At 49.1% G+C, this 22283-nt stretch overlaps 8 protein-coding genes and 1 pseudogene across 9 annotated transcripts; 5 read left to right on the forward strand and 4 right to left on the reverse strand.

The window, feature by feature from the left end:
- Positions 1-716: 716 nt before the first annotated feature.
- Positions 717-5678, forward strand: LOC9630590 (ABC transporter G family member 37). Its single transcript, XM_024680564.1, has 20 exons — positions 717-804; positions 881-1040; positions 1114-1190; positions 1243-1296; positions 1363-1453; positions 1510-2093; positions 2155-2471; positions 2535-2695; positions 2757-2860; positions 2918-3068; positions 3130-3201; positions 3264-3379; positions 3446-3778; positions 3853-4167; positions 4218-4301; positions 4365-4498; positions 4550-4777; positions 4840-5011; positions 5074-5328; positions 5403-5678. Exons 1-20 carry the CDS (start codon positions 721-723, stop codon positions 5676-5678), a joined length of 3768 nt encoding a protein of 1255 aa, XP_024536332.1. The 5' UTR covers positions 717-720.
- Positions 5679-5860: 182 nt separating this feature from the next.
- On the forward strand, positions 5861-6514 carry LOC9630591 (chaperone protein DnaJ). Its single transcript, XM_002975589.2, has 4 exons — positions 5861-6028; positions 6090-6165; positions 6222-6318; positions 6368-6514. Exons 1-4 carry the CDS (start codon positions 5900-5902, stop codon positions 6444-6446), a joined length of 381 nt encoding a protein of 126 aa, XP_002975635.2. The 5' UTR covers positions 5861-5899; the 3' UTR covers positions 6447-6514.
- A 12-nt stretch (positions 6515-6526) lies between these two features.
- LOC112348238 (UDP-N-acetylglucosamine--peptide N-acetylglucosaminyltransferase 110 kDa subunit-like) lies at positions 6527-8033 on the forward strand. Its single transcript, XM_024680389.1, has 6 exons — positions 6527-6995; positions 7046-7108; positions 7174-7317; positions 7375-7550; positions 7620-7694; positions 7814-8033. Exons 1-6 carry the CDS (start codon positions 6555-6557, stop codon positions 7893-7895), a joined length of 981 nt encoding a protein of 326 aa, XP_024536157.1. The 5' UTR covers positions 6527-6554; the 3' UTR covers positions 7896-8033.
- A 285-nt stretch (positions 8034-8318) lies between these two features.
- LOC9630592 lies at positions 8319-10584 on the reverse strand (annotated as a pseudogene).
- A 533-nt stretch (positions 10585-11117) lies between these two features.
- On the reverse strand, positions 11118-12637 carry LOC9645482 (protein BZR1 homolog 2). Of its 2 annotated transcripts, none has more exons than XM_024680387.1 (2): positions 12179-12637; positions 11118-12029 (listed from the first exon to the last, which is right to left on the reverse strand). In XM_024680387.1, the coding sequence occupies exons 1-2, from the start codon at positions 12416-12418 to the stop codon at positions 11274-11276; spliced, it is 996 nt and encodes a 331-aa protein (XP_024536155.1). In that variant the 5' UTR covers positions 12419-12637; the 3' UTR covers positions 11118-11273. The 2 variants fall into 2 exon arrangements, with proteins under 2 accessions (XP_024536155.1, XP_002975808.1); XM_002975762.2 differs by having other exon boundaries at positions 11118-12032.
- A 181-nt stretch (positions 12638-12818) lies between these two features.
- LOC9645483 (potassium transporter 10) lies at positions 12819-16374 on the reverse strand. The gene is made up of 9 exons (XM_024680386.1): positions 15706-16374; positions 15406-15637; positions 15090-15335; positions 14970-15020; positions 14654-14914; positions 14541-14593; positions 14332-14446; positions 14008-14262; positions 12819-13940 (listed from the first exon to the last, which is right to left on the reverse strand). Exons 1-9 carry the CDS (start codon positions 15844-15846, stop codon positions 12889-12891), a joined length of 2406 nt encoding a protein of 801 aa, XP_024536154.1. The 5' UTR covers positions 15847-16374; the 3' UTR covers positions 12819-12888.
- A 434-nt stretch (positions 16375-16808) lies between these two features.
- Positions 16809-18849, forward strand: LOC9645484. The gene is made up of 9 exons (XM_024680390.1): positions 16809-17047; positions 17108-17243; positions 17286-17386; positions 17446-17510; positions 17556-17697; positions 17765-18048; positions 18098-18297; positions 18354-18553; positions 18626-18849. Exons 1-6 carry the CDS (start codon positions 16826-16828, stop codon positions 17927-17929), a joined length of 831 nt encoding a protein of 276 aa, XP_024536158.1. The 5' UTR covers positions 16809-16825; the 3' UTR covers positions 17930-18048; positions 18098-18297; positions 18354-18553; positions 18626-18849.
- LOC9630593 (jacalin-related lectin 3) lies at positions 18689-19597 on the reverse strand. The gene is made up of 3 exons (XM_024680391.1): positions 19456-19597; positions 19166-19375; positions 18689-19110 (listed from the first exon to the last, which is right to left on the reverse strand). Exons 1-3 carry the CDS (start codon positions 19492-19494, stop codon positions 18796-18798), a joined length of 564 nt encoding a protein of 187 aa, XP_024536159.1. The 5' UTR covers positions 19495-19597; the 3' UTR covers positions 18689-18795.
- A 1863-nt stretch (positions 19598-21460) lies between these two features.
- LOC9645485 lies at positions 21461-22035 on the forward strand. Its single transcript, XM_024680515.1, has 3 exons — positions 21461-21510; positions 21566-21677; positions 21756-22035. The coding sequence occupies exons 1-3, from the start codon at positions 21480-21482 to the stop codon at positions 22033-22035; spliced, it is 423 nt and encodes a 140-aa protein (XP_024536283.1). The 5' UTR covers positions 21461-21479.
- Positions 22036-22283: the final 248 nt, after the last annotated feature.

A 22283-nucleotide genomic window follows, 5' to 3' on the forward strand; every position in this document is an offset into this window, starting at 1 on the left:
GCTTCAACGCATAACATTTTACCAGTATATTATAATTGTCAAGTAGAGCCTACCAACTTTGATCTCGCGCTCAAGAGACTTGTATTGTAAAATCAGAGAAGACTGGAGCATAAAAACCCGAGCATTTGCTTGCCTTGGTATCTAAATACATTCATCGATCGATCATGGAGGTGGCAATGTCGGGTGATTGTTTTTCCGAGAGTGGATCAATTCGTTTCGATGATGAGGAGGCTCTCAAGTGGGTTGCGTTGGAAAAGCTTCCAACCCACAATCGTCTCAGGACAGCACTCCTCCAAAATCTTGGGGAGAATGGGGGGCAGCAAATTGCTTATCAGGATGTGAAGAAGCTCGGATCACAAGAAAAGAGGGACCTCATCCAGAAGCTGCTGGGCGTCCAGGAGTCGGAGGACGAGAAGTTCGTCAGGAGGCTCCGAGAAAGAATCGATAGGCAAGCTCTTAACTTTGTCACATCGGGATTTTTCTCAGCTCTTTTCTTTTTCTGTTTGCAGGGTTGGAGTGGAGCTTCCCAAAATCGAAGTCCGGTTTGAGGGTCTCAATGTAGAAGCTGAGGCTCATGTGGGAAAGCGAGCTCTTCCAACGCTCTACAACTTTGTTGTCAATGGGGTGGAGGGAGTCCTCGGCTTGCTTCATCTCGTTCCATCAAATAAACATCCACTCCAAGTCTTGCGCGATGTCCGTGGCATCATCAAGCCTTCCAGGATGACTTTGCTCTTGGGTCCTCCCAGTGCGGGCAAAACTACGCTCCTTCTAGCACTCGCCGGCAAATTGGACAAGTCACTCAAGGCAAGAACAAGTTCTTATCATCTGAAGTTTATCAAGGAAGTTTCTCAAACTCCATCTTCTCTTTTCCCTCATCCAGGTTTCGGGTCGCGTCACCTACAATGGCTCCGATATGACAGAGTTTGTGCCGCAGAGAACGTCAGCGTACATTAGCCAGCATGACTTGCATATGGGAGAATTGACAGTGAGAGAAACCTTTGATTTTTCTTCGAGGTGTCAAGGAGTTGGAAGCAGCCATGGTAATTATCTCCAAAGCTATTGCATCATAAGCTTTAGTACTGACTGACAACCTCTTTTTCTTGTCTACAACAGAAATGGTTATGGAGTTGGCTAGAAGAGAAAAGAATGCCAAGATCAAACCAGACCTTGATATTGATGCTTACATGAAGGTAAAGAACTTACGAAAAACGTTTCCACTTCCTTATATTTTTGTGGAAACAGGCTTCTGCCATCCAAGGCCAGGAAACCACTATTGTCACGGATTACATCCTGAAGGTATTTCTTCAGTGCTATAATAGTTCAATGTGGACTGAGTTTTTATATATGTTTTCTCGTGTATAGATCCTCGGATTGGACATTTGTGCTGATACACTAGTTGGCGATGCAATGCGTAGAGGAATCTCTGGTGGACAAAAGAAGCGTGTTACTACTGGTGAGTGCTCCAACAATTGAGTCGCGACCTTGCTAACAAGTTCTTTAAACTTTCAGGTGAGATGCTAGTTGGGCCAGCCAAATCTCTTTTCATGGACGAGATATCGACTGGTCTCGACACCTCCACCACGTACCAAATTATAAAAAGTTTGAGGCATACGGTTCATGTGTTGGATGCTACGGTGGTTGTGTCCTTGCTACAACCAGCGCCAGAAACTTACGAGCTCTTCGACGACTTGATCCTCCTGGCCGAAGGCCAGATTGTTTATCAGGGTCCACGGGAGCTTGTGCTCGATTTCTTCATCTCCCAGGGATTCAAGTGTCCTGCAAGGAAAGGAGTCGCAGATTTCCTACAAGAAGTAACGTCGAGAAAAGATCAGGAGCAGTACTGGGCCGTCGAGGACAAGCCTTACGAATACGTGTCCGTGGATAAATTCGTACGCGCATTCGAGGGATTTCATGTTGGTCAGAATTTAGCCGAGGAGCTTTCGACGCCTTTTGACACGACTAAATCTCATCCAGCGGCACTTGTGACGAAGAAATACGGCCTCGGCAAGTGGGACATTTTCAAAGCAGTAATGGCAAGGCAAGTGCTTCTGATGAAAAGGGACGCTTTTGTCTACGTCTTCAAGTGTACACAGGTACGTAGATATTTTTCACCAGGATGATCTCATGTGACTAAAGAAAAACTCGAATTTGCAGCTCTTTATCACGGCCTTGATCACTATGACCGTTTTCCTACGGACACACATTCAGTCCAACAGCACCGATGATGCGGAACTTTACATGGGAGCCTTGTTTTTTGCCCTGGCTACGATCATGTTCAGTGGTTTTGTGGAGCTTTCCATGACGATCCAACGCCTTCCGGTGTTTTTCAAGCAACGAGACCAAATGCTGTTTCCTGCCTGGGCATATTCAATCGCGACAGTAATTACGAGGCTTCCGCTCTCGCTTTTGGAAACAGCAATGTTTGTGTTCATGACATACTACGTGATTGGTTTCGCTCCTAGCGTTTCAAGGTTTGTAAAAACCTTACGAGGCTTTCTTGACATCTCTAATGGTTTAGTCATCTATTTTGACAGACTCTTTCGCCAGTATCTAATTATATTCTTGGTCCATCAGATGGCCGGAGGACTCTTCCGGTTTATTGCTGCGCTCTCACAGAAGATGGTTGTAGCAAACACTTTTGGGTCGTTTGCTCTGTTGGTCATCTTTTCGCTGGGTGGCTTTGTTCTCTCCAGAGGTAACGAAACTCGTTTCTCGCAGTTTGTAATATCTAAGTTTCTCCTATTTCTTGGTTCCAGATAGCATTCATGCTTGGTGGATCTGGGGGTACTGGTCGTCTCCAATGATGTATGGGCAAAACGCTCTCGCTGTTAATGAGTTTAGTGCATCAAGGTGGCAACAGGTGAGTCCTATCTAAGACAAGCATTTCATTCTCACATCGATCTTTTCTTTCTTGTAGACTGAAGGGAACTCCACAGATGGAAGAAACTTCCTAGAGTCACGAGGACTTTTTTCTGATGATTACTGGTACTGGATTGGAGCTGGTGCTGAGCTTGGCTACGTCATCCTTTTTAATGTTGGTTTCACTTTGGCCTTGACCTATCTCCGCGGTAAGAATTACTGATCACTCTTGAAGTTCTTACGTTATAAGATTTCCATCTATTTTCGCAGCTCCCAGTAAATCTAATCAAGCGATAGTCTCGGTCACAGGACACAAGAATCAGTCTAAGGTTTATGACTCGGGTAAGTCTACGTTTTTCCATTCTCACGAGGGCGATCTGATTTCCCGTATTTGTTTCTTGCAGCTACTGAGCTCGAGCTAAGCAAACAAGCTGACACCAAGAAAACTGGAATGGTTCTTCCTTTCAAGCCACTGGCGTTGGCCTTCAGCAACGTCAAGTATTACGTAGACATGCCTCCGGTTGGTTTCCAAAACTGAGCTCTCTTTTTTTGTTGTCTTCCGAAAATCTCATGTTCATACTTCCAGGAGATGCTAAAAGAAGGCGTGGACGAGAGCAGACTCCAGCTTCTTCACGACATAAGCAGCAGCTTCAGGCCTGGAGTTCTTACGGCTCTGATGGGCGTGAGTGGAGCTGGGAAAACTACTCTGATGGACGTTTTGGCTGGACGTAAAACCGGTGGCTACATCGAGGGTGAGATCTCCATCTCGGGATTTCCAAAGAAGCAGGAAACGTTTACTAGAGTCTCTGGCTATTGCGAGCAAAACGATATCCACTCACCAAACGTGACTGTCTACGAATCGCTCGTCTTTTCGGCTTGGCTTCGACTGTCCGAGGATGTATCCAAGGGGACTAGACTGGTAAGTGTTTTTGCTGAGCGTTCAAGTTCAAGTGGTTTCTGACTTTGAGTATTTTCTTTTCCCTTGTGGTGTAGATGTTTGTGGAGGAGATAATGGAGCTTGTGGAGCTCACTCCTATTCGAGATGCCATCGTTGGTCGCCCTGGAATGGACGGGCTCTCCACCGAGCAGCGAAAGAGACTGACAGTAGGAGTAGAACTCGTTGCGAATCCATCCATCATTTTTATGGACGAGCCAACCTCGGGTCTGGATGCTCGGGCCGCTGCAATCGTCATGAGAACCGTACGTAATACCGTGAACACGGGACGCACCGTCGTTTGTACCATTCACCAGCCGAGCATTGACATCTTCGAATCCTTTGATGAGGTAAGATCTTTTGATCAACAGAGAGTTTCTCTTTTCCAGCTTTTGTGTTGATTGTTATGTTTGTGTGGTTTTAGCTGTTGCTCATGCAACGAGGAGGGCGAGTGATTTACTCTGGTCCTCTTGGAAATCATTCGAGCAGACTCATCGACTACTTTGAAGTACGTGATAGTTTTTTTCTTCTGCAAAACTCGGTTCTAAACGAGCGCGACTTGTTTGTGCAGGCTGTTCCTGGTGTTCCTTGTATCCCTGACGGATACAATCCGGCAACTTGGATGCTCGAGGTTACGAATCCGGACGTAGAACACCGGCTGAATGTCGACTACTCTGAGATCTACAAGTCGTCAACTCTCTACCAGTAAGTTATAACATTCTTTGAGAGTTTTGGGACTGATCAATGAATTATCAGGCACAACCAAGCTGTGATTGCTGATCTACGCACACCTCCTCCAGGCTCGGTCGACTTGTCTTTCCCTTCGCAATTTCCTCTCTCGTTTGGGGGACAAGTAGTGGCCTGCTTGTGGAAGCAGCATCGATCTTACTGGAAGAATCCTTACTATGTTTTGGGACGCCTGTTCTTCACGCTCACTGCTGCTCTCATGTTTGGCACCATGTTTTGGGACATTGGCTCGCAAAGGTAGGCAAGCTTTTGCTGCAATAATGTTTGACAAAGTTGACACGGTTTTGTTTACTTTGCAGAGAAAGGCAGCAAGACTTGTTCAATCTCATGGGATCCATGTTTTCGGCCGTGTATTTCATTGGAGTTTGCAACGCAGTGGGAGTTCAACCGGTTGTTTCAGTGGAGCGAGCTGTTTACTATCGAGAGAAAGCCGCTGGAATGTACTCCGCTCTCCCTTACGCCTTTGCTCAGGTAATGTAATTTGAAGCTTTGGCTATGGTGACGAAGAAACATATCTCAGACGTTTCTTTCAGGTGATTATCGAGCTCTTCTACGTTTTGGTTCAGGCAGTTTCATACGCGGCCATTGTCTACTCGATGATGAAACTCGAGTGGTCGGCCGCAAAGTTTCTGTGGTTCGTCTTCTTCTCCTACTTCTCCTTCCTCTTCTTCACGCTCTACGGGATGATGGCCGTGGCAATCACGCCCAACGAGAGGGTGGCGGCCATTTGTTCGACGGGATTCTACGCAGTGTGGAACCTCTTCGCGGGTTTTCTCATCCCTCGACCGGTGCGTATATAATCACACTTTTTTCGCTTTTGCTCGATCGAGGAAACTCATTTTTTTTCTCTTGCACGATGCAGAGCATGCCAATTTGGTGGAGATGGTGCTACTGGCTTTCGCCACCCGCGTGGACGCTGTATGGAATCATCACTTCTCAGCTCGGGGATATTACTGCGCCACTGAGGCTCACAGACGAGACGAGGCAGCCAGTGCCAGTGCAAGAGTTTTTGAGAGACTACTTCGGCTACGAGCACGATTTCCTGGGTGTGGTCGCAGGCGTGCATGTTGCGCTCGTCGTCACAATCGCGATCGTCTTCGGCCTGTGCATCAAGTTCTTGAACTTCCAGAGACGATGAAGCGATTTCTCTATGACTCTTCCTCAAATTCTTCCAGGACCCCTTTGCAAATGTAAATACTACCCAGCGAAGGGAGTTACATGTAAACAAAGATCCAATTTTTCCATAGAACATCGCCACGAGAAGGATTTCTCTTGCTCGAACGAGGTGGCAAATCCAGTATATAGCATTTAAGTAGAAACCCTTGACGTTTATTGGGCCTTTAGAGTGAGAGCGCTGCTATGGCGTCGTCCTGTCTAGTTGTGCATTGTAATCCCAGCTTCTGGGCTCGCTCCAAAACTTGTTCCAAGCCCGCGATTCCACAGGCGTGCTTGAAACAACGGCACCAACATTCTCTTATCGTCACCAAGGCAAGTATTTCCTCTCTTTCTTCTAATTCCCATAGCTAAGTACCGCATTCGTGGTTTCCAGGCAAGTAGCAGCGCTCCTCCTTCGCCATCTTCGTCTGGGAGCAAGAGCATCATCTGTCCAGAGTGTACTGGAAATGGTGAGCTTTTTTTTGTTTCTCATGGATTGTTCTTCAAATTCTATTCTTTTTCACAGGGGCGAAGTCTTGCACCTCATGCAAAGGCGATGGCGTTAACTTGGAGGATCATTTTGGAGGACGTTTCAAAACCGGAGAGATGTGCTGGCTGTGCAGGTACTGCTAAAACTTGTTCTTCCGACGAGAAACAGAGAAAACTTTCCAGGGGGAAGAGGCAGATCTTGTGTGGAAACTGCAATGGTGCTGGCTTTGTTGGAGGCTTTCTGAGCACCGTAGACGACTGAGAGATCTAGAAACGGGTGAGACGATGCAAACCAACTTTCTGGATTAAAAGAGATCTTAGTTCGTGTCACTCGCTAACGCTTTGCTAGAGCTCAGTCTCAAAAGATATCATGATAACTCTCGATGCTCGCAACTTTCTTCCACCGCTGGGCAAGAATCTGCAAATCCAGCACCAGCAGCCACAGCGCAAGCTCAAGCCGACGACGACGAGAAGAAAATTGGCCATTTTGTCGACGATTGGAGTGCCAGCCACTTTGCTTTTCGGCTTGACGAGTGTGGCTCGGTGCGAGCAAGTGAGGCTGGAAGACGTTGACAATCCAAAGTTGCGGGAGGCGATTCGAGCAGCTGTAAGTGGTGACTTTGATTATGCCGAGGCCCTCTTCTCGGAGCTTCTATCCGAGGATGATACAAATGCTAGCGTGTGGTCCAACCGTGGAAACGTGAGAGTGTCACTCAAGAAGTACCAGCAAGCGCTAGAAGATTACACGAAAGCAGTAATTCTTGCGCCTGGAGCACCAGTTCCGCTGCTCAATCGAGCCATTGCGAACGAGGTAAATAAGTTCTTCTAGACTTTCACTCAAACTCTATCTTTTGTACTCAGGCGCTAGGAAACTATGGCGATGCCATTGCTGACTGTGAAGCAGCCATTAAAATCGATCCTCGGGTATGGTACAAACAAGTTTGTTCATTCCTTTTGTTTTTGTTCTTCGCTTAGGAAGAAATTTACAGGAGTATGCAGCGTGGTATAACCTGGGAAACGTGGATGTTCGTGTCAAAAACTATGCTGCTGCTGCAAGTGCTTACGAGAGAGCTGCCACTTTAGCTCCTGGAATCGCAGGATACCGATTCAAGCAAGCACTAGTTCTCTTCCAGGTAAGTAGGACACCTTCCCGCATCTTTAGTTTTATTTTGCTTTGATGGAACATTCAGCTAGATCAAGTCCAAGCAGCAAAGAAATTGCTGCAAGGCCTCGTGAGGAAGTATCCCAACTATGCCGAAGCTCATGCAGCATTAGCAGCTCTTCTCTGGAAAGAAGGCAACCGAAGCCAGGCAGAAGACCAGTTCAATCAAGCCGGCGTGCAAAATCCAAATTTCAGCGATGCAAGGTCTGGAAACATGGAAACATGGATTTAGTTCTGTGAGAAGCTGCTTTGATGGATTTCCTGTTGTATAAGGTGGATAAGCTCGAGCTTGGAATGGCCTCCTGCCGTGGTTGACGCAATGGACAAGTTCCTGGAGATCAATATCAAGTAAGTGGAAGAACGCAAGAGTTTATTAGTTCGCAAGTTTGTGGGGAGAGGCGAATGGAAACATGGAAGTCTATCCGCGCTCATGCTCTAGTTTTCCTCGTCTGTGCCTTCATCGTCAGCAGAGCAAGAGCAACTTGGAGCGGAGGTGGAGCTTGTGGAGTCGATGGAGTCGATGAAGGTGATGGCGATGAAGGGCAATAATCAACAGGAGGGCTCGGTAGTTGACATCGCTTGCTCATTACTTTCGGAATTGTACATGGGAGAGACCGTGTAGGATCTGTGATAAATCATTGATCACGTATAAGAAACTAAAGCTTCTAAACAAATATTTTTTTGTGATTTACCTGAGCTACCACCACCTCCGTGATGACCTCCATTGTCACCGATGGCCTGCTATTGTAACTGTTATAAGAAGCAAACTTAGCAATGCTAGAAGCAAAAACCTTTTCATTGCTAAGATTGCTAAGATCTAATCAATTAAGCTTGATTCTTGAGATTGAATAACCTTTCAAAGTTTATATATATCAGGAATTCACCTATTTTCATTTCTATATGGCACTAAAATTATTACTAATTTCTCTGATACATTCTATCTATATTTGAGAAATAAAATTACCCACAATCTCTCAAAGAATATTTGCAAGATAAATTATCCATACAATGGTAAGAGAGTATAAGCTCTCATAAGAGAATAAACTGTTTCTTGTTTGGAAAGAAGGAAACAATCTATCTTACATAATACTATATAACACCACAAAGGCAAGAGTGTGTAGAGAAAAAAGAGATATAAAGAAGACTCCGCCGCTGTCACTCCCCCCTTGCAAATTCGCTGCCAAGAACCAAGAACCATTCGTGTGTTCTATACACTTTCTTCCAGCAGCTCCCACTTTTGTTCCTTGTTTTTGATTTTCAGTCGCTGCTGCTCTTCGCTGTGATCCAGTTTTCGCTGGTAGATCGTAGTAAAGCAAAGCACAGTTCCTCCTGTTCTGGAATTCCCCCCCTTCAGCCATCGTAACCAAAGCTTCCCTTCTTTCTATCTCTACTGTTGTTATTGCTCTCCCCCCAAGCTCGGTCTCTTTGCTCGCGAGTAGCCACTGCTTTGGCGTGTCTGGTAGCAGCATGCGTCGGGCTGTCCCTGTGACCACCTTCCAAATCGTCGGAAGAATTCCCCCCACCACCATTTGCAGCACGGAAACGAGGATCCTTGGACCGCAACTCTGGCGTTCCCTGAGCCGATGGTAGTGACGATCTAGCCCCTCTATCCCTGAGCCGTTTCTCTTCCGTCCCACTCGACTTCTTCTCTCGCTCACGCCTGTCTCTGGACGGCGTCGAGGGAGCGAACCTGCTGTTGTTTGCTGGATAAAGACCCGGATCGTAAGTTTGGGACGCTAGATAGTTTAGAGCCGTCACCACGTCCCCTATGTGCGGCCGCGTAGTTGCCTGCTCTTGGAGACACATCGCTGCTACTGCGAGAGCCTGATACAAGCCTCTCATTGGATAGTGGCCTTGAAGGAGTGGATCGGCCATAGAAGGAAACTTTCGTCGATCTTTGAAGAGGGGTCTAGCCTGCGCGTAAAGTACGTGTATGAAAGAAGGAAAATAAAAAGGAGTACAAAAACTTACCCATGCAACAAGATTGTGCTCTCCGGCCGGCCTAGCATTGTCGATAGCTTTCCGTCCAGTGATGAGCTCCAAAAGAACGACTCCGAAACTGTACACGTCCGACTTGAGGGTCAACTGTCCCGTCATGGCATACTCAGGTGCACAGTAGCCATAAGTTCCCATCACACGGGTTGAAACGTGTGTTTTGTCCCCGACTGGACCCAGCTTTGCAAGACCGAAATCTGAGAGCTTGGGATGATGCCCCTCGCCGAGTAAGATGTTTGATGACTTGAAATCCCGATAGATAACTGGCGGATTTGCTTTGTCATGTAGGTACTCCAGTCCCCTGGCAGCTCCCGCAGCTATTTTCATCCTTGTGTTCCAGCCCAACGGTTCCTTGTCAGCCGGCACGTCTGCACGAAAGCTCACTCAGTTTCGTATGCAGGAAACAACTAAATTAATAGACAAACCGTGTAGATGATCTTCCAGGCTCCCAAGCTGCATAAACTCGTAGACGAGAAGCCTTTGATCGCCATCAGCACAATAGCCGATCAAATTGACGAGATTTGGATGGTGAAGCAAGCTGAGCATCAGAACTTCCACCAAGAATTCTCTGTTTCCTTGAAGTCCGTTTCTATCCAGCTGCTTCACTGCCACAACCTGCAGTGTTGGAAGGAGGAAAATTTGTTAGACAAAACCAAACAAGAAAGAAAAAACTTGCAAGAGAGCAAGAACACCGAACCTGGCCACTGTCCAAGCGCCCTTTGTAGACACGGCCAAAGCCTCCTTCGCCGAGCATACACTCCGGTCGAAAATTCTTGGTTGCCGAGGCAAGCTCGCGGAACGTAAATGTTTGCGCAGCAATCTTGGACTCGTCGCCGCGACTCCCTTCCTTTTTTGCATCGAAGAAGCCTTTGGATTTGAGCTTATCTGCATCGACAGCCCATCAGTTCCCGCCAGCAAGCAATGTACATTGCCTAATTCACACCCGCATTTCACAGCGCAATGGGATCAAGGGCAAGAACAAACCCAGATCGCCCGCATTCTCCGAGCTAAACTCACCGGATGCCGTCTTGTTGAAGGATCCGGCGCTGTCCTCCCTCCTCAGCCCTTTCCTCCCTGATGCCTGCTTCTTGGAGGAGCCGAAGCACGCGAAGCAGCCCATAGCTGAAGAACTAGGGCGAAATTTCAGTCGATCCTAGAGCTTACATCCATCCCCGAGCTCCGCCCGCCTCCTCCGCCTCCCCCGCCACGCTTCCGCCTCCTCTGCCAGTTCCATCGCGCATCAAAACCCTAGATAATGCACGACCGCGTTCACATGCTCCCCGCGCGGTGACGCACTATCCCCACGGTCGCATATTCCACGGGCAAGCCCAGGGTATATTCCACAGTCATGCATGTGTGCCATGCCATGCCAATGCCATGCCAATGCCATGGGGCCGTTACAGCAATGATTTTATGGTGGCGCGCATGAGTAGCGCGTGTTTTTAGCCTAGGTATATTCTCTATCGCCTCCGCTAGTATCGTAGCGTAGTTGTTTACGCGCGCTACTACTACAGCGTACTATACTCCTCCCCCCGGTTTTAACTCTCTCGGATTCCGAAAGGATTCCAATCCCCGTACGCCCTGGGCCAGTTTTAGAAATGTACCTCTACCGTACAATATATAGCGGCACGAGTGAGAGGTCACTTTGACACGACGCGATTCTCCACGTTTTGGTGTGACACCACCAAACTATAACCTGACCACTAGCTAGTAACTAGTTTCTTACATTTTCTTTTATACCTCCAGTCGAGGTGGATACTAAGTAGAGAGTCACTAGACGTAAATGTATGGGAAGGTTTCTTATAAAATGAAATGTATCTAGCTCTACTCTTATCCATCAGTTTCATTGGTAGTCAAAATGGAACCATAACTGATATATGGGATAAATAAATATAATATTCTATTCCGATACTCTGGCACGTGTCAGCCTAGTCAGCAGTGGCGTTGCGGCGAGCCAAGTGGCGTGTTGTGGTTGGACGCCCGCTGCTCTTGCATGCTGTAGTGGAGCAGCTGGGCTGTACCGTAGGCCGGCGGCGTGGCGGCGCGGGAGGTGGCGCCGCTGACAAGCCGCGCGGCGTGCTGTTGCTGCATGGAATAGATGAGGTTGGAGAGCTGCGCGGACCGTGGGAGATGATCGGCGGTACCACCGGCGGTACCAATGTCAGTCATCCATGCCGTGACGGCGTCCTGGTCCGTGGAGTCGGCTCGATCCAGCGTCAGTCCATATGGGAGGTGGTGGAACTGGCCAAAGAAGTTGTGATTGTTGGCGGCGCTGGCGGCGGCGCTAGCGGATCTAATTCCGCCAGGCCGAGCTCCCGTACCCTCGGAAGAAGCCGGGGACGCTAGCGGCGAGGTGGAGAGGCCGGAATTGGTGGTAGTGGTGGTGGTGGCGGTGGTGGCGGCGCCCTGGAGGAGCGGCGGCATGGAGGAGCTGGACATGTAGTGGTGGCGGGGCGAGGCGGTAGTGGAGCAATCCCCTGCGCGGGGATCCATCTGCTGCTGCTGGAGCATCAGGTGGCTGGGGGAGAGGAGATATCTTCCAGCCGCCGCGAGATTTATTTGCTGGTGGTGTTGGTGGTGGTGATGGTGGCCGCCGCTGCTGATCGAGTGTGTCGTGTTTGTCAGCGATGTTGTGGTGGTTCTTCCGGATCCTCCCGACTGTGGCAGCGAAATCTGGCTCAATGCAACCTTCTGCCCAAGAAACATACAAGAGAAACCACGATTGATCTCATTCCCATATCTCGATCAAGAAATCTTCTACTCGCGCTCTCTTTTGCTCGCTCGAATATTGGTGATCAAATGCTAGCGAATGGAAGGAAATGGAAAGAAAGACCAACCTGGTGCTGCTGGGAGTGAGAGCTCTGATCTTGCTGGGGGCGATAAGTAGTTCCATCCGTCTCCACGATCCATCCCGCCTCGCCGGCAAGCGCGCGGAGAACATCGTTGATGTCCGCTCGCGGCGGGAGATTGTAGCCGCCGTGCTTGCGCAGGCCAGTGAAGATCCGCGTCGTGATCGCGCGCCTGTGCCTCTCGCGGATCTTGGTCTTCTCCTTCTCCGCAGCACTGAGCTTCCCCATTAAAGAAGAAGTCGAAGAAGAAGAAGCAATCCACACTCGAGCGGCGGCGGCGCTCGCTCGGCGCGCTCTTGGATCGATTAAAGAGCGCTGGCTCTTCTCTGCCACACTTTAAATCACACTCTCATTCTCACTCTCTCGAGAACTGGAGTGTGGATTTGGAAGAGTGGCAATGAAAATGATGGAGGAGAGGAAGAGGAAGAGGAAGAGGAAGAAGAGAGAGAGGGGCTGGGCGAGCAAAGCTTTCTTTGGCAGTGCTGCAGGAGTGAGCTCTACATCACTCACGCATAGGGTTCTCCCCTCACACGTTTGGACATAGAGGCCGCGCCCAATACCATGCCGCCAACCGGGAAGAACGTTTTATTCCCACTAATCTAACCCCCACTTTACCACTAACAACCACTGCTAATCTAATCATTGTTCTTCGCGATCTTCTTTCTCAATCAATGGTAACGAAGCTATGGATGCCTCGATCACACATTGTAGACCATGCCGACGTGAAGGAGGCTCTCGTGAGGGATGTGGTAGATCACCGAGTTGTCCCGGCAGATCCTGCGAAGGAATCCATAGCAGTAATTGATCGTCGCTCTCCTCAGCAGCCCCGATCCCTCGTTGCACCGGATGAGCGTGTTGCCGAGGATGTGGACGATGCCTTGCTCCTTGGCGCTGTGCAAGAACTTGAGCTCGTCCTGTCGTCGATCATCTCTGTCGTCGCCATCACTGCTGTAGCTCGTCAGCTGCGTCGACGAGTTCACCGACGTGAGAGAGTTGCTCATGAACCCCGCCACCGTGTTCCTCGTCTCCTGGTGATCGTGTTCTTGCTGTTCTTGCTGGGACTGGGAGCTCGACGCCGCGTACACCACCTGGCTTAACTCCGAGTTTCCATCGTCCTGTCCATCCACGCTCTCGAGCAGCGACTCGTACTTCACGAACGCCGCCAGCGTCTGGATCAAGAGATCGTCGAAATGGTCGTCTCGTTTGTGGAGATCCTTGTATCCGTATCTCACAGCGCAGCGAAACATCCGGTAGTTCTTGGGGCCGATCCTTCGCACCAGAAACCTTTCCTCCTTTGGCACCGTGCTCACCGGCAAGTACTTGACGCAGACGAACACCAGGATTGAGTGGATCGCTGGGAAGTGCGTCAAAAAGTGGGAGAAGATAGATGGAACTCCGTGAGCTAGCTCGGTGTAGAAGAGGCCGATGCCGGGTAGCCGGACGAGTCCCAAGCTCGGTCCCAGGCCGAGGATCCATCCAACCGAGACTTTGTTGCGTTTCTCGGTCTCGTAGCGCTGCGTGGAGCCGTAGTGCCATGTATACATGACGAGCAAGAGGACCGCTCCTATCGCCAGGGGAACCCAGCCACCATTTGGAACTTTGAAGAGCACGGCCGAGATGTAAACGAGCTCCACGGTGCCAAACACGGCGAGGAAGAGCAGCACCAGGAATATATTTGTTTGCCAGATGACCACCATGAGCAAAGCCATGAGCAAAGTCGTGACTAGCATAACTCCGATCACGGCAACACCTGTGACAAGCAAGTTGGCAGTAAGTTTTGCTCTCCTGAAAAGAAAAAAAAAAGTGTTTTTGAATACCGTATGCGTTGCCGATTTGCGTTGTTTTGCGGAAGCCGGCAGTGATGAGCAAGCACAGCGCCATGAGTATCCAGTTCACCTCGGGCACGTAAATCTGGCCCATGAAACGCTGAGAAGTGTGGACGATCTTTACTCGAGGGAAGCAGCCGAGTGCTACTGCCTGCTTGACTATAGAGAAAGTTGCCGAGATTGTTGCCTGGCTCGCGATGATCGCTGCTGCGGTGGCAATCACAAACATTGGCCAGTACAGAGGTCCTGTGAAACAAGGTAAAAGAGAAGTTTTGTTCACATATTTGTTCACGAGCTTTGAGAAAACCGTAGTACCTGGGACAGAGCTATAGAAGGCATCGGCCACTCGATCTGGATGATGCATCAAGAACGCAGCCTGCCCCATGTAAGCTGCGAGGAGGCAAGGAAAAACCAGAAATGTAAACGCCAGCTGTTGCAAAAGTTTCTCATAAGAAATCTCTGTATACCAATTTATCTATCTTTTCTCTTTCTGGTTTTTTCTTTCGCTCGAGGAAACTCGTTACCTGAATGGAAAGAGCGGAAAAATGGCCGAGGTCTGCAAACAATGCCTCTGCGCCTGCAATGTGAATTCCTTGCATGAGCGACAGCGTAAAAACGAAAGAGGAACATCGTTTACCAGTGATGGAGAGCATAATTCCTCCAAGAGCGACCCATCCATTCACTTCACTCCTGTGGAAGTAGCGAATGAAAGTGAGCGGCGAGAGCGCCCGGAAGATGGATGGGTCGTGCCTGAAAATGTTGTAGAGCCCGATCAAACCAATGGAGAGGAACCAGAGAAAGATGACGGGAGCAAAAATGAAAGCCACTCTGCCGGTTCCAAATCGTTGCATACAAAACAGGATCACCAGAATCAGCAGGGACAGCACCAGCACAGCTTCTGCAAAAAGAAACAAATGTTGCGTAAACTGTTGTGAGCGCTGCTTCTTTGGTACCTTCCGGAAGAGAATGATGCGCCGCTTGAATGCCTTTGACAGACGAAAGTACTGCAAAGGTAGCGTATTGTCAGAAGAAAACGAGCGAGAAGAGCGAAGAAAAAGTGTGTGTCGCTATACCTGAGATTGCCGGGGAAAGGATACCATCGCCGATAACCATGCTCGTTCCCAAAAGAACCAGGACGAGCAAGATCTTCTGGAGATGGGAGTTGTTCTCCAAGAGTGTTCTCACCTTGAAAGCCAGAGAGTTTGGAGCTACTGGCCGGCGGCTATACGTCGTGAGTTTCAAGTCGGTGTGATGCTGGTTTTGGATGGTGTTTGCTTTGACGTGCCTGCAGATGAGCGAGTAGAGAGCAAAAGTTCCACCTGCGGACAAGGATTCATGAGCTCCCGATCGAGACGAGAAGGAAACAACGAGCGAGAAGAAAGAGCCAACCTTCGCCATAGTCGCTGGACTGAAGCGCGATGAACACGTATTTGATGAGAGGGATGAGAGTGATGGTGTAGATGATGAGCGAGAGCGTTCCAAGGATATCGTCGGTGTTCTCCACGGTGCTAGTGTCCTGGAAGATGCTCGAGAAGACGTAGAGAGGCGAGGTTCCAAGATCTCCATACACCACTCCCAAGCTCAAGAAGGCCAGCCGCAAAGTGGTGGCCGTGGACAATCCCTGGAGCAAGAAACAAAGAAGCCCAATTGGATTCACGAGACAAGCGGGATGGAGGATTCATCACAAACCTTGTCGGATCGCCACATACTGGCGACGTGCCCGGCCTCCTCCCCGAGTGGCTGATCCAAAGTTTGGTCCAGCTTCCACATTCTTCCCTTTCCCTGTTCTTGGGCTTCCTCCTCCTCATCGGTCTCGACCACCGCATCCATTCTGCCAAATCTAATCGATGATCAAGCGACTTGGGCTCCCGATTCTCCGTCTCCGCCTCGATCGGTGCCACGATTCGGGGGTGTTGGCGTCATCGCCCACTGTCGCTCATCCTTCTCCCGTCCGGCGGAGCACTGTGATTGTGGCTGGCGGCCTCCCAACGCCGCCACATCTCCTCCATCTCTACGGCCTTGATGAGCTCCGTCCAAGAAGCTCCTGTCTTTACCCAGAGCACGGAACTATCGGGAGCTCTCCTCTCCTTCCCTATCTCTTGCCCCCTCGCAGAATAGAAGAGGGAAGAACTTGTCAACGTTTTGCGCCGTGGGCACCACCAGATCCGATCCGCGACACCATTGTTGGAAGCTTGACGCCAAGATTTGTGGAGCAATCGCGGAGACCAAGAGCGAGCGAGCACGATCGACACTAGATTGGTTAGAAAAACCCCACCTTGGGTGCCTGTGCTCCTGTTCTAGCCATAGAATCAGGAGCCCACGCAAGAAATATGGGACCAGTACTCGATAAAATTCGTTGGTTACTAATTACTCTGGTAATTAGGGCATTGCACTGTTGTTTAGGGCTCACGGTTGTTAACGCATTTTAGCTCTGTTGTTTAGGGCTCACGGGTTATAGAAGCTGCTGGATTTGAGGCTTTTAACCAGGTATGTTTTCAAGATCTTTAGATCTTTGTTTTATACTTATCTAGCTTGTTTCGTACCACAGGGAAGACACTCATTGTCTAGATCACTGATCTTTATCACGTACTTTGGAGGCACACATGACGTGATTCTTGTGTCCTTTGTGAAAGAGAGGATCGTTTCTATGGTTACACTATATATTTGTAAACTCCTAATGCATTTGATATTGATCATCTCAAAATGCATCTGCCCGGGAATTATATTTCTATAACAGGTCGCACCCTAATGCTAGAGTTTAAACCAATGAGCGGGAAAAGAAGTGCCCTAGCCCTAGAGGAGAAGAGCAATGGCGCTGCTGCTGCTGCTGGCGCTCCTGCCGATCGCGGTGATTCTCGTCGATGCCGCGGACAACAATCCGGTATTCAATCCGTGCCGCCAGTTGCTGCCGGTCGGGGGCAAGGATTCGATCAGCATTGCGGTAGGGTACACTGGCGCGCCCTCGGTGTGGTACAACAACTCGGATCCGTCGCTCAATCAGCTCTCGCCTTGCGACAACGCGCTCGTCGCTGTGAGTGTTGTCTGAGAATTCGTGTTGATCGAGCTTTCTTTGGTTTGCTGTGTTGGGCAGAAAATGCCGGCGAATTCCCGGGTTGCCGTGTTCAGGCCTCTGCTGGATCAAATCTCGATGCTGCGGACGAACAATGCGAGCTATCTGGATCTTCACACTGCCGTAATTTATCAAACTTCCACGATCGAAGAACACAGTAAAAGAAGATCTTTTTCTTTTACTTTGACTTTCTTATCAGGTTTTGTTTTTTTGTTCCAGTTTCCTGGGAATGCTACTGTGGTTGCGTATGCTGGGAATCCCACAATTGTCTCGACTCCAAAATACTTCCTCATTCCTTACGTAAGTTCATGAGGAAGAGTTTTAGCCGAAATTGGAGTCACGGTTTGTTTTGTGAGCAGGGGAGAATACCGATCTACACGCTCGTGATTGAGCTCAAGAAAGGAGTGCTCAAGAATTTGCTTTGGTAAGAATCACCTTTGTTTGTGTGTGTTTACGTTTCTTTCTTCAGGAAGGACGATAAGTGTGCATCCTGCGGTGGAAAGACGAGCGCTTCGTGCTTCCAAGGTGCCTGTTCGACGTCAGAGTCGACTTGTCTGGATCCATCGTCGACAATTGCGTCGGTAAAAGGCGCTGATCCGTGCCGATTTGCCGTAAGCTTTGTGTCTTTTCCTCCGAGATAGAGAAGAAGCATCCTTACTCCTTTTCTGGCTCTTACAGATAAATGTCGCGTTCTCTGGGACCGACAAAAACAACGTGGTGATGGACTCGTGGTACCAGGTGAAGTCCATGGAGCAGTACTCCATCACATCACTCTTTGGACAGGCCGGCAATGCGCTATCCCAAGTTGGTCTGTCTATCATAGATGACCAACTTGGTGGGTGACATAATCGACCAACCAACCAAGTTCCTGGGTTTATGGGGGGATGGGGGGCTGCTCATGCTGTTTGTCGCATTCCGACTACTCGATGCGCTCCTTGTTCGTAAGAGGAGCACGTTTTCGGGTAATCCTAATTCGGAGCTGGTTTCCAGAAAAAATTTGTGTTTTTTCAGCGCCTCTCACTTACTTCTCCCATGGTTGCTGCGCTCTATATTTCATCTAGTGCATGGTACGCTCGAGAGTTCTTTTCAGCGGAATGATGTGATGCCATATAGGTGATCGATCAGTTCCTCATTGCCTGCTCGCCCGCCGAATGTTTTGCCTCTCGTGGCGCCAATCTCGTGTACCTTTATGACTGCAGCGACAATTTCAGGTACGTTTACCGATCAGAGTTTATCACCTTTCGATTTTAAGAGACCACGAGGTCAGCCATTGCAGATTGGTTTCCGGACAAGATCGAGAAAGCTGGCCAACTTCGGCACCGCAGTGGGTCGTCAGGATGCTCTTACAGAAGTGGGGATTCTAACACGAAGGTAGTGACGTTACATTAGCAGGACTCCAGTTACGCTGCGCTCGTAGGTGGATCTACGAAGCTCGAAGCTGGCCACGGGCTCGCGAATGGGATCACGGTATGTACCGATATGTTTTCATGAAAGCTACGTGTTTTTTTTTTTAACGAGGAGGGCATGGGTTTGTGGCAGGGATCCGTAGGTGCTAACTCAGCTCACAGAGCGAGTTGGAGATGGAGAGGCTCGTGCTGTATATCGAGTCGCGAGGCACTACGGCACAGGGAACTATGTTTCGAGGAGCACAGGGCCAAAGGACATGTCATACGTATAAATTCTCGGACATGATCAAGGATCAAACAAGCTTAAGCCACATTGAGCTCTAGTGTGGATGACGAATTAAAGCTGGATCCAGGATAGCAGGGTCGCTCCAGATACATTCCGATGCCTCTGAAGTACTGAGTTTGTGTAGCAAAGCCCCAGAAGCCCACGAATTTGCCGACTGGAGTGACGAAAAACTGTCCTCTTGTGATTCCATATGGCCCATAGCTCTTCTGGTGCCCAGTGTATTTGTCGCTGGAGATGAAGGTGAGCTGATTTATCCCATCTCTCGTGAACTTGCTTGGTCCTCCGAATCCTCTCATTTGGGTTATCTCTTCATTGGGATAGTCCAGACATATCTGCGAAGAACAAGAAGGAAGAACCAGGTGATCTCGTGGACAAGTTGGAGCTCACCTGTGTCGGTGCCTTGTGTGTGGTGGTGCCATGAGCTGGTGCCCAGATATACTGACCATCTCCATAGTCATACATCACTTGGAGACCATCAAACACTTCACCGTGCCAGAGTCGCATGCACACAATCCCTTTGGACTCGCCGTCGCTAAACTCGATCCCTTCTGTGCCCCCCCATCGGCCATAGCGGCGGGCACTGGATCCATCCAGAAGCTGGAGAGCCAAAGAGCAGCATATATAATGTCAGCTGCGAGCAAAGCAGATGTGATGAAGTGAAGTGTAGAACACTTAACGCAGAGGGCGAATACGAAAAAGAACACTGGAGTCCACATATCCCCTATCGATCGATCTCAGCTGGATGACTGGAAGCAAGGTGTTCTTATTTGCAAGCAGCAAGGTGAAGGGCGTCGATGTGTAAAGCTTCTTGATTAAAAAGTTGTCTTGTACCACATTCTTCTCGTGGAAGGGAAAATGCTGGTCCCCGATGTCGAGCCCTCAACCGCTCGTGAGTCCTTGCTATGACAAGAATTACCTGCTGCTTGTTCACTTCTGGATGACAAGAATTTCTCTTTTCTTTAGTCCTTGGGTCCCTACGTATATGCGCATTGATATAGCCTGAAATTTCTTAACGATTTGTTAGCTGAAATTTTTCCTCTGTACTATTTCTACGGTCCCGCTGAGATAACTCGGGCTCTTGGATTCAAAGTCAAATGTTGTAGAGGCGGCCAAGCCCACAATCTCCATGACACCGGAGATCAACAGGTACACGATGTCCATTCTTGGAGCTGATTCGTGCTCTTCATGGCAAGCCACCGTGTACAAGAGATACATTGGGAATGGGTTTGAGGGCGTGGTTTTCATCCCAGTCTCCAGGAGGAGGATAGCTAGAGCATGAGCTATCTGGCCTCTCTGCTGCTGGACAACGGCGTCATGAACAGAGATTGCCTTTTGGAGTCCTTCACCTCACACACACCTCAAGAGGTGGACGACCATCACCTTCCAAGGTTGTGGACATCATTGAGAAGAATTACATCCACTTTCCAAAGCACGATCAATGGTTCACTAATGGGGTGAAGTAGAGATTTGTGGACAAATGAGGTACCACATAATAGTATATAGCATCATAGCTATACAACTGGACCTTATACATATAGCCTTCACAAGGAATGTTCCATTGGAGTTTGTCTTGCCGGCATTTCCAGTCTAAGTCATGCAATCCCAACAAGACTCTGGGAAAGTGCCCGGCCATCCATTCCATGAATATTGTTGCGGATCCCATCACGTTCCAGGCGTGCACTACAACGTCGTCTCGAATGGCCATGTCTTCTCTGATCTCGTCAGCTCTGACGATGCTGCTGTGGATTCTTAGGAGGGATGTTTTGGGGAGATGGCACACAATTTGTATCCCGGCTTGGTCAGTTTCTTTAGCCTGGACGAGTTTCTTCTGGACAACCACAGTGAGGACAGCATTGCCAACCTTTTATCCAGCACGGCAGTGGAACATTCAGTTGCGACTGAGCTCACGGCCAATGCAGAGAATGCCAGGCGAACTCTCATTGTTTGGATGTGACGAGTCAACAGTCACCAAGGTAGGAAGATCCCGAGACACGTAATCTGTATCGTGGCTTCTCCGGGTTCACCCTCGAGGACTTGCACGAACACAAGAGCTGCAAAGACCTTCCGTCAAAGTCGAAGTTGTGCAGCCAAGTTGGCTTCCTCATGATCCTCTGGAACGGTGCATACTCGGCCCATGGTGGAGTGGCTCTTCCCGTTGCAGCTGCGCATCTCCATCCACCGGCATCCAAAAGAGGTCCCAAGTATGGCATCATCCACTCCTCTCTAGTGGCAGTGCAGAAGAGAAGAACTTCCACATCCCAACGCCATGGCTCAACGCAGTTGTCGAGCTCGAGGATGGCAAGTTCATGCTGCTCCATTCCAAGATCATCAGAGAGTTTGGGAGAACAGCTCGATTGAGCCAGCAGCTGCTTCTCAAGCGTGACGGCTATCTTGTGAGGTATCCGGACCACAGACCCAGCCACTACAGGCAAGTCAGCGCCTGCTAGGCCGCAGCTATTGGCATTTCCAATTCAATTGCCAATGTATAAGCTTGCGTAGTCCCAATCTCCAATACAATTCGTATTTATCTTTCCTAGAGTTGGCATTTTACATCCATCTTAGTTGAAACATAGCAGTCACAAACTTGTAAGAAATTGTTCTAGGGTTTTTGAAGAGGGATCGCGCTCGAGAGCGTGGTTTGTTGCAACTCCAGTGCTCGTAGTACGTGCGAACGAGCAGTGCATTAAACAGCCAAAATGCGATGCACAGCACCCACACCGCATTGTCTTCGGGTAAATCTTGTCTTCACATATCTCTCATGCTACATTCTTGTTTTTCTTTGTCTAGATATGGACATCTCACTTGGGAATGGAACGAAGGTCTTCGGAGCTACCTACACCCGCTCATCTTTGCTGCGCGCTACGACGTTGGCAGTGTTTAAGCTGGATACTGGTTCATGGTAAGCTCGATAAAACTTGAGCTTTTTTCGAGAAAGTTCTAATGCCTTCTAGCTTTTTCATGAATGATTCCATGATAGTGGAGGTCGCCAAGGCTTTTCCAGTCTCTCATTGCCGCAGCTGGTGATGTTTACCTGTGGAAGCTCGCTTGTCGAGCATTTGGTGACCCTGTTGCATAGTGGACCATCTGAGGAAAACTTGCGATTCTCAAACTTTATTATGCAGATGTTTTGCCAGCTCGTCAACTGGCTCACCTTCTTTTGCATGGTTTGCACTCTATCCAGCACCATCGAGACTGTCCTGACGACGATTGCGCTCTTATCGACAAGCACTTGGGATTTATGTCGAATTGTCAGCTAGCTCTTTCTATGAATGCCGTGACAAATCCAGATATCTCCTCCATGAAGTTCTTCCTATCGGATAAGCAAAGGAGGCGTGTTCCATGCTCAAAACCCTTACATTTGCTTCCAACTTTCAGGTGTGGCATTCTTGGAGCGACTTTCGTTTTGGACAGGATCATGTACGGAAATGGATATTTGTGCCCCCGAGGTTTTTCCTGTTTAATTACCTCTCGGGGGACGGTAGCCATCCCTGGCACTGGTATTTCA

This window comes from Selaginella moellendorffii, unplaced genomic scaffold (assembly GCF_000143415.4).
Source record: "Selaginella moellendorffii unplaced genomic scaffold, v1.0 SELMOscaffold_28, whole genome shotgun sequence".
Taxonomy (NCBI): Eukaryota; Viridiplantae; Streptophyta; class Lycopodiopsida; order Selaginellales; family Selaginellaceae; genus Selaginella; species Selaginella moellendorffii.